Below are 14,629 nucleotides of genomic sequence, written 5' to 3'. Positions count from 1 at the left end.
AGGAGACCAGTAATGGTTCGATTTTTTCTAAGCCACATGTACTGCAAGGAAAATTATTAAATTAAATATGAAGACAACACAATCCCTAATTTTGATTCACACATCAAATAATCAGATTAATCAATCTTACGATGGCAGTTTATTATAAAAAAGGAACAAATTAAAAAAAAAAATCCTGAATCACATTTTATTGACTAAAGTCGTTGTATGCACTCCTTACTGAACATAAAAAGTAGCTATTTAGGTAAATGAATAAGTAATTTAACACTAAAATCTAAAATTACAATGCAGTTGTGAAGAAGACAAAACCTAAATGGACAAAAAAACATACACATGAAAATTACATGAAATTTCAAAACAGCATTGGACTGTAAGCCAATTCTCCTCTGGTTACAGGTCAGAGAAAGTAGCCACCTTCTCCAGTCCATTTATTTTCTCTCAGGTTCTGACTGCACTCACAGAGACAGCCTTACGAGCTGTGTGCGCCCCTCAGTTGTAGATGAAGTTAAACCTGTTTAGGAGGAAAAACAGTTGTAGGTATTAGCAACGTCCTGTCTGATCTGACTGTGCATGCTTGCCATTTTCATAGACACTGTTGCCGTTTTTCAACCCAATAGTGTGGTACGACATGGTAAGGTTGTGAGTGAGATTACAGAACTGTTCATACTATGGTGGAGTACGTATGTCTGTTTCCCATCTCCTAACAATTGCATGTGTAAAATTCTCCAGAGATCAGGGTGATGACTACTGATGGTGCTGAGAGGTCCACTAATTAAATGCTAATTGTGTAACCAGTAATTAATTACTAAAATATTATCTGAAACTGGCGAATTGATTTTCTTTGACTTTGGCTTATTATACATTAAAATGTATATGATGCTATTTCTTACCTACATTAAACCAAAATACAATAAAACACTTTTTCTGTGGCTGAATCTCAAATGGTGCATCAGGCATCTGGTGCATGTACTATAATGATATAACGCTGTAACATGTACAGTATGCAGTGAGGATATATAGTGAACAGGAGGCCATTTGCAATTCAGCCTGATCTGAAAATGGATCACAGTAGCCAAAAAAAATCAAGATAAATATCACCAGACAGACAGACACTACTGTGAGTAAATTAAATCAAAATTAATCTAAAAAATTCACTTTTCAGATAAAATTGTGACATTAGCTCCTCAAGCTACCAGAAACTGACATTTGAAAAGTAAAAGAAATCACTGCACTGCTGTTGAAGGTGTCTGGCATACACCTTGATCTGGAAGAAAAACAGTTCGGGCTTTTATCTCCAGAATGGCAGCTGTCTGTCTGAGTAACAAATCTGTGACGATTGTTTCTTGACCAGTCATTGGGCTGCACTATTTCTAGCTTCACTCTGAAGTACCTGGTCAGTAGTGTTGGTACTCTAGTTGGGTAACCAAATTCAGTGGAAATGTAATGGAAAATAATGATAAAAATAGATTTGTTATGGTGCTGTCCAATGGAAAAGCATTATTTCACACATCCAGTTTTGCTAGTACTAAGCCGCAATTGTGCATACAAAGCCAAAATGAGTGAAGCTAACAATACCAAAAAAATGGGCACAACTAATTTACCCTAATAAATTCTCATTTAGAAGCTACAAAACTGTTATGCAAGGTAAACATGCTTAAAAAAAGGTTAGGTTGGAGCTAATCCTAGTAGGTGCAGTCTTTAGTCACTACAGAGCATTACAAATAAAATAATATCAGGCAAGGAAATATGATGTTGGAGTGGTTTCTTGTAGATTGATAAGAAATACTGATTAGAACACATTATTTTCCAGTTATTTCTATTTGAGATCTACTTACTAAAGTACAGGGCATTGATATTCATACTGACACTCACATACTACAACATAGTCATTTGGATCTTTATGGTCTCTCACCTGCTGAGTAACTGAGGGAGGCTGGATATAATGGGCCCGTATCCAGGAGCGTTGTCGTAGAGCTCGAACAAGGGGGCTGCCACCAACTTGTAGTTTTTCGGCACAGCAAACAATGCTGGAATACAACCGCAAGTTACAATATCACCTCTACATACACATGGAGGTACAGAGAACTATATCCTTGTTAGGTCTTACCTTTCTCTTGTAACTGGACCAAGAAAAGCTTCTTATGTTCCTTGGGCTTAGTGATGTGTGCTGGAATGTAGGGGTACTGAAGACGTCCAGCATAGATGTAATTATAAAAATAAAAAAAAAGGATTGTCTTAATTTGTGAGTGTTTATTTTTCATTAAATGAACTATATTAAATTTCTATGTATTCCAGTGTGGTACATACAGAGGACATGGTGAACAGATCACTAACCTGTGGTGGTTCAAAATTGGGTCTCCACCAGTTTCCAATGCAGTCATCAATCACCCAGTCCTGCTTCACACCATCCTGACGCCCCAAGATCTAGCCAAAGCACAAGTCCTCGTCAGTGAAGCTTCAAAGCTAAATGGAACTTTTCCTATGCATTGTTGTTGCAGCAACACGAGTACTCATTCAACATGAACAATATAAAATTAGGAAACAATTAAGGTAAAAGGAGAAGCGGTGCTTCTGTGGCATTAGTCAACTCATTATTTAGAAGTTTGTAGTGATTGACTTTGATTTAATGCCACATTCCTGCCCCTTAAAATGTTTATCAGTATAATGTTTTATATTTTTGAAGCTCTACGTCAGCATGTCATGCAGTGTTTATTTGTCACAGCCAAATCAAACTACACTGCTTACATCTAATGTAAAAATTGTGCAAAAAAAATATAGGCCTGGCCCCAGTGATGTAGCATAATTTATCATATCCAATTTAAGAAAACCAAAAGATCCAGAAAGAGAAATTTTCCCTGTTTCTTTACATCAAAGGATTAAATGTACAGATACCATTACAAGATAAGATGAAGAGAAAACAAAAACTATACCTCCGTCATCAGCCGCTTTAAGCCCTCTACCTCATCCTCTCCTGGGTTTAACTCTCCACCAGGGCTGAAAGCACAGGTCATTTTCACATAAGTATATTAGGTTATAAATGCAGAGGTATGCGGAATGTCTCTAGTGGAATTAATATTAAAAACTTTAAATACAATGCTAGAACTTATGATTGAGATACATGCAAAAGAGAGATATATTTCAGGTCAGGGAAACATGTAGTTTTCAGAACTATATAAAGTAGATGTCCAAATTTGACCATGTGAAGGGTTTTCACAGATGGCCACACACATATGAGTTGTGTCTGTGTAGGATCACAGAATGGCTTGTGAATGTGATATTTAGCCAGAAGTTCAAGTCACTTTCTCAGTGTGTACATTGTGTAGACACTCCACTCTCTGTCATTTTTTACAGACATCGCTTTTTCTATTCCTATCATGACCCTGACCATGATTAAGCTGTTACTGAAGATGCACGTATGTATGAATGAAGTTTATTCCATGCAAGCTCGCCATGATTATATCATACATCCTCAGGTAACATTGTTTTAACTGCCTGAAATCTATAGACTATCTGAAGAGTACCTAATACTAAAGTGCAAACATAAATATTGCTTATGTTCATACACCATATGACCAAAAGTATGTGGACACCAGATCATCATCCCCATTTGTGCTTTTTGTAAATCTAATCCCATTCCAGATTTAGTTCCCCTTTGCTGTTACAATAACCTCCACTCTTCTGGGAAGGCTTTCCGCTAGATTTTGGAACGCGGCTGTGGGGATTTGTGATCATTCAGACACAAGACCGTTAGTGAGGTGAGGCACTAGGGCACAGTTGGCATTCCAGTTCATCCTCGAGGTGTTCAGTGGGGTTGAGGTCTGGGATCTGTGCAGGCCACTCGAGTTCTTCCACTCCAATCTCAGCAAGCCATGTCTTCATGGGCATTGTCATGCTGGAACATGCTTGGGTCCCTTAGTTCCAGTGAAAGGAAACTGTAATGCTACCGCATACAGAGACATTCTAGACAATTGCATGCTTCAAACTTTGTGGCAACAGTTTGTGAAAGTTCCACATACTGGTGTGATGATCAGTGTCCACATACTTTTGGCCATATAGTGTGTATTAAATGGTATTCACTTTAATGCCAAATTACCGCATGCAATATGACGGGTGTTGGACACTGGGTAAGTTGCAGACTTACAGTTTGAAGAAGGTGGTTCCCAGCTGCAGCAGCAGGACATGAGGCAGTCTATGCTCGTGTACAATCAGCACTCCCTCCACCGTGCGCCTCATCCCGATCTTCTCAAACTCTTCGCGCATGCGCTGGAACCTGGCGGCCACCGAACTGTCCTTTTCATACAGCGGCTCTTTTGTGCCAAACGTGTAATTGGTCAGAGGATATCTAGAACACAACACTGAAACATTAAAAAGGACCAAGGCACTGTCGGCTAAGTAGCCGTGCTGCTAATAGCTTAGCCTCCCTGCTGCCTGCACAGTGAGAGTTAAATAGTCTATAGACATTTCTTCTCTATAGCAACGTGCCTTATAACTAATATACATTATCTAATATATTGCATAGTTGCAACTTAAAAAAAAAAGTAGGCTTTACTCACAGGTTGATGGTCCTCTCCAGGGTTAGAGGTTTAGCCGGTGGGCTAATGTATTTGTTTCCGAACTGATTAACTCCTCGCGGCCAGCCGGTAGACGAGCGGTTCGGAGGAACAACTGACATGCTTTCTTAGATAATTAAAGTATTTACTTAAAAAGAATCTACGTTATCGTGCACCAGCTGTTTTATTACTATTAAAATGAACAAACCGACTAGGGGTACTCAACGAAGTAGTTTGTATTAGACGCAAAAACGAAAACACCGCACTTTGCCGTAAAACCATTTCCGGCGTGGGTATGTCAGTTCCTGGATTACGACACCGTGCCATGTTTTACGTTAACACCATGGAAACAGACAGACTAACGCTAGAGTCAGAAAGGTTTTTTTTTTTAAGTGATAAAATGCCTGATATTAAATATAATATATATATGCATATCATTTAATTACTAATCTGAGATTGAGTTTATGTATATTAAACTGACACAACTCAATTACTTTATTCTGCTAGGTAGTTACCAAAGCAGCTAGCGAATTAGCATGCCAGCAAATATAAGAGCCTCTATCAGACACGTAAACGGCGTCGCCATCTTAGAGGGGGCGACCTTCTGGGTTGAGCTCGTCTACTTGAATTGGATTTAGAGTGCCAACTAAGAATTTTCCAAAATTACGATACACTGCCCAGAATTTGGATGTAAGAATCGTTGACACCTCAAAAATAATCGAACAAAATCACTTGTCATATGTGAAAACAGATTTTTCAAACCTAGTGTTTATTTTATGCGGGACTTGAGACAGGGTTAAAGCAAAAGCCTTCTCTGTCCACAGCTACTGCAGGAGGCTACAGTTTAAGCCGCTGCTTAGTGTTTAGCTTTTATTGTATCTAGCTGAGGTTTTTAATATTTGGCAGTCTGGAGGAGGTTGGGTAGCTAGCTAAGACTAGTTTGTGGAACTGAAGTGGGCTTGAGGCAAGGTCTGTCACATTAACTTTCTTCCATTAGGATAAATATGTTGTAGTAAATGTAGTGTTACATAAATATGTTGTGTTACCTAAGTATGTTGTTACCTAAATATGTTGTGTTACATAAATATGTTGTGTTACATAAATATGTTGCAGTAAATGTAGTGTTACATAAATGTTAAGTGGTAAATGTAGTGTTACATAAATATGAGGTGTTACATAAATACACTATATTACCAAAAGTATTCAGTCACCCATCCAAATGATCAGAATCAGGTGTCCTAATCACTTGGCCTGGCCACAGGTGTATAAAATCAAGCACTTAGGCATGCAGACTGTTTTTACAAACATTTTTGAAAGAATGGGCCGCTCTCAGGAGCTCAGTGAATTCCAGCGTGGAACTGTCATAGGATGCCACCTGTGCAACAAATCCAGTCGTGAAATTTCCTCGCTCCTAAATATTCCACAGTCGACTGTCAGCTTTATCATAACAAAATGGAAGAGTTTGGGAACAACAGCAACTCAGCCACGAAGTGGTAGGCCATGTAAACTGACGGAGAGGGGTCAGCGGATGCTGAAGCGCATAGTGCAAAGAGGTCGTCGACTTTCTTCACAGTTAATTGCTACAGAGCTCCAAACTTCATGTGACCTTCAGATTAGCCCAAGTACAGTACGCAGAGAGCTTCATGGAATGGGTTTCCATGGCCGAGCAGCTGCATCCAAGCCACACATCACCAAGTGCAATGCAAAGCGTCGGATGCAGTGGTGTAAAGCAAGCCGCCACTGGACTCTAGAGCAGTGGAGACGCGTTCTCTGGAGTGATGAATCACGCTTTTCCATCTGGCAATCTGATGGACGAGTCTGGGTTTAGAGGTTGCCAGGAGAACGGTACATTTCGGACTGCACTGTGCTGAGTGTGAAATTTGGTGGAGGAGGAATTATGGTGTGGGGTTGTTTTTCAGGAGTTGGGCTTGGCCCCTTAGTTCCAGTGAAAGGAACTTTGAATGCTTCAGGATACCAAAACATTTTGGACAATTCCATGCTCCCAACCTTGTGGGAACAGTTTGGAGCGGGCCCCTTCCTCTTCCAACATGACTGTGCACCAGTGCACAAAGCAAGGCCCATAAAGACATGGATGACAGAGTCTGGTGTGGATGAACTTGACTGGCCTGACAGAGTCCTGACCTGAACCCGATAGAACACCTTTGGGATGAATTAGAGTGGAGACTGAGAGCCAGACCTTCTCGACCAACATCAGTGTGTGACCTCACCAATGTGCTTTTGGAAGAATGGTCAAAAATTCCTATAAACATACTCCTCAACCTTGTGGACAGCCTTCCCAGAAGAGTTGAAGCTGTAATAGCTGCAAAAGGTGGACCGACATCATATTGAACCCTATGGGTTAGGAATGGGATGGCACTTAAGTTCATATGTGAGTCAAGGCAGGTGACCGAATACTTTCGATAATATAGTGTATGTTGTAGTAAATGTAGTGTTGCATAATAGTAAACATAGTGTTACATAAATATGTTGTAGTAAATGTAGTGTTGCATAATAGTAAACATAGTGTTACATAAATATGTTGTAGTAAATGTAGTGTTACATAATAGTAAATGTAGTGTTACATAAATATGTTGTAGTAAATGTAGTGTTACATAATAGTAAATGTAGTGTTACATAAATATGTTGTAGTAAATGTAGTGTTACATAATAGTAAATGTAGTGTTGCATAAATGTTACATAAATATATTGTAGTAAATGTAGGGTTACATAATCATATTGAAGCTTATGCTTAATGATCTTGTGTTATTGCCAATTCATGTTATGTGAATTCTTTCAAGACTCGCAGATTTTATCTTTACAGTCAAATCTGACCATTCTGATACTTTTTTTTACACACCTTCATCAAATTCATCACATCCTCACCCTGCCTTCACACTAGCAAGCGACAAGTCAAATTCACACAGCTTGCAGCCAGTGTTTCCAACTCTTTCAGGGGAAAGTAGCTCTAAGTAACGATACAGGCTCAAAAAAGTCATTATAGTCACCAGGTGGCATCAGGGACTAATTTGCGTATTCACTGGAAAAAAAGAAATATGGACGTGAAAGCTCCACAAAAGCATGTCTTTTGTTTGCTTTGTCAGAGCACATAAAGCTCATTAAAGACTACTTTAACCACACTTTTACTTTTTAAGTAGCTACAGGTACTCTACTACTATAGTGAACTTCAAACATTCATGCAAAATTTTGGACTGAAATTGCAGCACAGCAACAGTACTGGACAATAGGGAGTAGCTTAGCAACAAGCTAGCCAGCTAATGTTTGTGATAACTCTAATGTTGATGAACTAAGTAAAAAGTACAGAAAGGGCGCTTCACACTGTGCACAGCGGCCATGTTGGTTTGATGTCACTCTGCAAATGGGGAAGGAACTGGTAGTTGGTGGAGCTTAACACAAAGTGGACTTTTTTCTTTTAATCACTTGGTCTGGAGTGTGCTATTCTGCTTATACCACAATGATTTGCCAAGGATTATCATGTTTATTTTATTAATGAACAACATGTCACACATCCACCCATCCATTTTCCATACTGCTTATCCTACACAGGGTCGAGGGGGAGCCTGGAGCCTATCCCAGGGAAGACGGGGGACACCAGAACAGGGTGCCAACCCATCGCAGGGCACAATCACACACACATTCACACACTACTGACAATTTGGAAATGCCAATCAGCCTACAATACACGTCTTTGGACTGAGGGATGAACATGTCATACATTTTAATGGTTAATGTTGTGAAACATCCAAAACACAAGTTAGTTCCTGTTATCACTTATGCTATAGCCACAATAAACAGTCGTTCTCTTGCCAGCCTCTCTCTCTCTCTATCTCTTTCTCTCTCTCTCTCTCCCAAAAAAGTATTATTATGTGGAACAGCTGCCGTACAAGTTCTTGTGTGTAAGCTGTTACTATAGCAACAATACTGCATTCGAACAAACGCATTAATATAAACATATCGTTCAGGTTACAACCAGAACTACTAGCCAAGTCGACGCGTTTATACAAAAATAATGTGCAGCTTTTTTTGTGGTACAATAGTTTCTAACAGGATAGGTGTAGCTGAATGGTTCAGGCTCTGGGTTATTGCTCAGAAGGTTAGGGGTTCAAGCCCCACCGCTGCCACTGTTAGGCCCTTGACCCTCTCTGCTACAAAGGGTACTGTGTCTTGGCCGATCCTATGCTCTGACCTCAACGTCCTAACAAGCTGGGATGTCTGAGGAAACTGTACTGTGTTTGTGACAAATAACGTTTCATCTTCTTAACTTATTTCTTATAGAAAGAAGTCATCTTTGGGTATGGTGCCATAAACTAAATATTTGCATATTTACGAAATATCACCATTTCTGTCAAGAACGCAGGCAAAAATAAGCAGCGGTTAAGCAGTGGTTGTAATACTCATATATAATTTGCAAGTTTCATATCTAAAGTTGAATAAATCATGTTATTATTTATTAGTCCAATTATTCAAAACAAACTTGGTGACTACTCTATACTTTTCTAACACACCCCTTACTATCTCTCTATTGTTCTCATTTCAAAGTAGTTCAGTGGTTAGAATGGTCAAGACCTGCCATTTCCACATGGGGTTAAAAAGTTTATAAGTACATAAATGAATTGACATCTTTTTATTTAAATGTCACTATCATACATCTTTTTATCTGGTGTTCTGAACATAGAGAATTTATTCTACTTAAATGTTAAACCTGCCTTATTATTTCAGGGACAGAATGTATATACTCAGTTTCAAAGACTGCTGACACTTGTTCTAGTAACTTTGTGTTGCAAAGTTTAAGGGAAATGCCACAGCTTTTGTAAAAAGGAGATTTCAGATAAATCACACTAAGGAAGTGACAAAAACCTCTGTTTTGTGTCATTTTGCTGTACAGCACAATACAGAATGACAATACTAAGGCTAATAAAGGCCACTTACTGAGAAAGATGTGAATATGAAAATGAAAGCTGAAATTCTGATGTCATCGCATATTCATCTTTTGATCTCAAACCCAAATGTCTTCAGTGTATTTCAGTGTATAGCAAAACCAAAAGACTTGGCCTTGCCGTTCCCATATTTTCGGAGGGGACTATATGTATTAGACTCTATGCAAATGTAACTATTAATACATGTAATGGTTTTGTTCTTATATTCTTCCTGTATTTCTTGTTTCTGGCCTAATCTATTCACTGTATATTCCTAGTTTTACTGCTGTCCTTATGAAATTATTCATTTTTCTTTCAGTGTACACAAGTGAAGATTTTAGAAGATTTTTGCTAAGAATGTTTCTCTCACTATTCCTAATATCCTAGGTAAAGGTTATTTTAAGGTAGTTTGGGTTTTTATATGATTATGAGCACATCTTTCTCAGTAAGTGGCTTTTATTAGTCTTAGTATTGTCATTTTGTATTGTGCTGTACAGCAAAATGACACAAAACAGAGGTTTTTGTCACTTCCTTAGTGTGATTTATCTGAAATCTCCTTTTTACAAAAGCTTTGGCATTTCCCCTAAACTTTGCAACACAAATTTACTAGAACAAGTGTCAGCAGTCTTTGAAACTGAGTATATACATTCTGTCCCAGAGGTAATAAGGCAGGTTTAACATTTAATGTTACAGTAGAATAAAATCTCTATGTTCAGAACACCAGATAAAAAGATGTATGATAATGACATTTTTTTAAATGTAATGACATAATTTAATGACATAATGACATTTAATGACATCATTTTTAATGTACTTATAAACGTTTTACCACCATTTGGAAATGACAGGTCTTGACCATTCTAACCACTGACTTAATCTGAAATGAGAATGATAGAGAGATAGTAAGGGGTGTGTTAGAAAAGTATAGAGTAGTCACCAAGTTTGTTTTGAATAATTCAACTAATAAATAATAACATGAATTATTCAACTTTAGATATGAAACTTGCAAATTATATATGAGTATAATAACATTTAGGTGTAGATTAGTTTCATAATTTTTGAAGAGAGAGAGAGAGAGAGAGAGAGAGAGGGAGAGATGGGTTCTAGTGGATTCTAACTTTTTGGAAATGTGTTTAAGGAAGCTATGGTTTGAAAGACAAGTTCTCTCAGCGGTTTTTCACACGCAATATAGTAGCCTGTTTCCACACGTATGCACAACCTTCAAGAGGAACAAGAGAGTTTTTGAACTCCAGTCTGGAACAAAGTGTTTACTCTTGGCTGTACAGTTGCTTGACGATGGAGCATCACAACTTTAGCGTCAATCAGACTTCTGAGTCTGATTTTGTCATCACCAACAGTACTGTGGGCTCCAAACAGGTAGGCGCTGCAGTATTTCTAAGCATGTGCTGCTTGGTTGGATTGCCCAGCAACATTGCAGTTATAGTCACCATCGTTCGTCAATGGAACAAACGTATGAGCTTCACTGTGAAGCTAATGCTAAACCTGGCTATATCTGATTCTTTGGTCCTCAGTTTGACTCCTTTTGGAGTTTCTGGTCTGCTGTATGGATGGACTTTTGGCCTTTGGTCATGCAAGATTCTGATGTATCTCATCTACTGTGCTATGTATGGTAGTGTGTTGACTGTGACTATGATGGCTGCACATCACTACCACACAATTAAGTCAAAAGTTCCTAATCTCAGTGCTCTGGAAAGACTGCAGAAGGTTCGTAGACACTTGCTGTTAATTGGGCTCTGGAGTTTATCCATAGTTTTTGCCTTGCCCATACTTTTCATTCAAGATGTTCAGGTCAAGAGGGGATCTCAAAGGTGCCAGAGGACCATAACATCACCCTCTGTAAAGGTTACAGTTCTTGTGTTAGAGGTCCTCTTTGGATATGTTCTCCCTTTCATCATTATAGCTGCATCTTACTGCTGGATCTGCAAGACACAGCTACAAGGAGGTAGAATAATTGAGGAACGGAAGAAGAGAATGAGAATGCTCGTGATCAGTATTGTCACAGCCTTCTTTATTTTCTGGACTCCTGTACATATCATCAACGTGATTGACATTGCTACTACTCTGACTAAGACATCGAATCCAGCTCTCTATGATCAACTGAAACTGTTTCGTCGAGCAACCGGAGATTTGAGCAAAACTGTCTCTGTACTTAACTGCTGTGTGAACCCCTTTCTGTATGCAGTCGCATCAGGGATCTTCAAGAAAAGGAGGCCTTGCCAAGAAAAGGAAAACAACACAGAAAACACATTAGTGTAGTATTTCTTTATTCTTCTTAAACTCTCGTGTTGTACTTTATTGCTATGTGAAGCATTTTGAAATTTGTTTTATTGCATTTGGTGACTCCTGTTTGCCTTATATTGTGTATATGTAATGGACTGTATTACTGTATTAATGGACTGTATTACTGACTGAGACTCTTTTGTGGTTTTATGTCTAGGTTTGTGTTCTTATTATACGGTGTTCATAGTATTTAATTTTATTCATGTTTTATTATCATTAGTATTATTATTATTGTTAAAGTGTTGTGTTATATTTTATTGCTTTGTTGAGCACTTTCTGAATTAAGCTAGAAAAATGCTTAAAAATAACAATGTGCTTGTCTTCGCCAAAAGGAACATTTTCACTTCCTTAGAACTTTTTGCTTCCTAAAAACAGACTGTTTTCATCTACAAAAAGTGTTTAAATAAATTTTTGTACCATTAAAGCCATCAATAGATGGTAGAACCTTCACTATTCTTGAGGAAACATGTTCTTTGTGGATTTGTGTAGTCTTTTCTTACAGAATCTTCCACCACCAGTCATTTGGTTATTATAGGGTATCTGTGGCTATAAGGCTAATGTATCATTTAGGTTAGGTTAAGATAGGTTCAACTTTATTGTCATTGTCGGAGTACGAGTACAGAGTCAACGAAATGAGTTTGACACCCCTGAGCTAAATCAGAGACTGTATGTAGTGTTATACTGTAAGACCTGTGGCTAAATCCTACTTGATGCATTTTTAATTCAATGAGGAAAGGGCACCAGTCTCTAAGAGATGCTCTATATCCAAGCGTTTCTGTTACCAAAACAGCTTAGGCTGTTTGCTGCTAACAATTGACCAAGATGACCTTTTTTTCTACAGTGATCATTTTGATTGGATACTTGAAATTGAAACTGAAATAAAATGTGGAGGAGCCCATTCATCTGATGTTTAGCATTATGAGTCATCACCAAGAGATAAGATCTTCAAGATTTGTAATGAGGACTTTGTAAATAATCATGTAAAGAGAAAAAAGTAAATATTTTTTCTTGGAAATGTAATTAAGTAAAATACAAAGATTTACTTCCAGTCATACTCAAGTAAAGTATAAATACCACAAAATAATACGTAAGTTTGGTAAGGAAGCACAATTACGCAAGTGTTTTTTAGCCCGGTAAAAGTGCAATGCAGTGCAACACCATTTGGGGAAGATGTTAAGTTTCTGATTTGAAGTTTCTAAAACATCAGCATCAGCTTCACAAAGGACACATATAGAAACACTGATCTGAAGCTGGTTATAAAGCTAACACTGTTACAGAGCTCACTACAATCACACTAAACTAATCTTTTTTTTTTATCATACTAACATCTTATTGCTAGATCAGTAAGGCCTATAATGAATATTGCTTCCATCTTCAATACTCAGCTCAAGCCACAGTAGACCTTGTTTTCTGGAATAAGTCCAGCAGTTAGAAGCTTCATACCAGGTAGTAACCATACACTAAGATACACTGCCTGGCCAAAAAAAAGGTCGCTGTTTGGGTTTAAATAAGCAAATACTTAAGAGCCTATGATTGGATCATTACTGCAGTGATTAATATGTTTCAGCTGGCAACAGTTCTTTTAACCTTAACTGATGCAGTGTGTAGCTTCTCATTTCTTAAACAACCATGGCAGATTACGTATCCCATGGTTCGTGGAAAAGATGTTACTGAAGGGGAAAATTGTTGGCCTGCATCAAGCAAAGAAAACAACTAAGGAGATTGCTGAAATCACTGGAACTGGGTTATGAAATGTCCAGTGCATTATTAAAGCCTGGAAGGATAGTGGTGAACCGTCAACTTTACAGCAGAAATGTAGTCGGAAAAAAATCTTGAATGATCGTGAGCGGAGATCTTTAAAACGCTTGGTGAGGTCACATCTTAAAAAAATCAACAGGACAACTCACGGCTATGTTTAATAGTGAAAGTAAGAGCATTTCCACACGCACTATGTGATAAGAACTTACAGGATTGGGACTAAACAGCTGTGTGGCCACAAGAAAGCCATTTGTTAGTGAGGCTAATCGGAAAAAATGACTTCAATTTGCTAGGTAGCATAAAGACTGGACTGTGAAGCAATGGAAAAAGGTAATGTGGTCTGATAAAATCAGATTTACCCTATTCCACAGCAATGGGCGTGTCAGGCTAAGAAGGGAAAAGTGATTCACCCGTCATGCATAGTGCCTACTGTACAAGCCTCTGGAGGCAGTGTTATGATCTGGGGTTGCATCAGCTGGTCAGGTCGAGGCTCAGCCTCATTGTCTGGCAATAAAATGAAGTCAGCTGAGCACCTGAATGTACTGAATGAGCAGGTTATCCCGTCAATGCACTTTTTCTTCCCTGACGACACAGGCATATTCCAGGATGAAAATGCTAAGATTCATCAGGCATAACTTGTGAAAGAGTCGTTCAGGGAGCATGAGGAATCATTTTCACACATGAAGAGTCCTGACCTTAACCCCATTGAAAGTCTTTGGGATGTGCTGGAGAAGACTTTACGGAGTGGTTAGACTCTCCTGTCCTCAATGCAAGATCTCAGCCAAACATTAATGCAACTCTGGATGGAAATAAATGTTGTGAAGTTGCATAAGGTTGTTGAAACAATGCCAGGACGAATGCGTGCCGTAATCAAAGCTAAATGCGGTGCAACAAAATATTAGATTGTGCAACTTTTTTTTTTGGCCAGACAGTGTATTTTGCAGTACTGTGTTGATAGGATTTTAAAACAGACAACAACTGGATCCTATTTTTTTTATAATAAATATGGCTTGGTAAATGGCCTAACCCCTATAATTATAGAAGAATGAGGAGAGCAAGATAATTAAAATAATTAAAACATTAGAT

At 38.3% G+C, this 14,629-nt stretch overlaps 2 protein-coding genes across 2 annotated transcripts; one reads left to right on the top strand and one right to left on the bottom strand.

The window, feature by feature from the left end:
* Window positions 1-120: 120 nt before the first annotated feature.
* On the bottom strand, window positions 121-4,841 carry nudt21 (nudix hydrolase 21). The gene is made up of 7 exons (XM_026927428.3): window positions 4,554-4,841; window positions 4,142-4,342; window positions 2,931-2,994; window positions 2,335-2,424; window positions 2,108-2,183; window positions 1,913-2,027; window positions 121-511 (listed from the first exon to the last, which is right to left on the bottom strand). Exons 1-7 carry the CDS (start codon window positions 4,670-4,672, stop codon window positions 490-492), a joined length of 687 nt encoding a protein of 228 aa, XP_026783229.1. The 5' UTR covers window positions 4,673-4,841; the 3' UTR covers window positions 121-489.
* A 5,637-nt stretch (window positions 4,842-10,478) lies between these two features.
* On the top strand, window positions 10,479-13,293 carry LOC113534617 (leukotriene B4 receptor 1-like). The gene has a single exon (XM_026927538.3). The coding sequence runs from the start codon at window positions 10,781-10,783 to the stop codon at window positions 11,759-11,761; it is 981 nt and encodes a 326-aa protein (XP_026783339.1). The 5' UTR covers window positions 10,479-10,780; the 3' UTR covers window positions 11,762-13,293.
* The last annotated feature ends 1,336 nt before the right edge of the window (window positions 13,294-14,629 follow it).

The sequence above is a fragment of the Pangasianodon hypophthalmus genome, chromosome 6, assembly GCF_027358585.1.
Source record: "Pangasianodon hypophthalmus isolate fPanHyp1 chromosome 6, fPanHyp1.pri, whole genome shotgun sequence".
NCBI lineage: Eukaryota > Metazoa > Chordata > Actinopteri > Siluriformes > Pangasiidae > Pangasianodon > Pangasianodon hypophthalmus.
The sequence above is the reverse complement of the archived record's forward strand: the minus strand, read 5'-3'. Positions and strand labels throughout refer to the sequence as shown.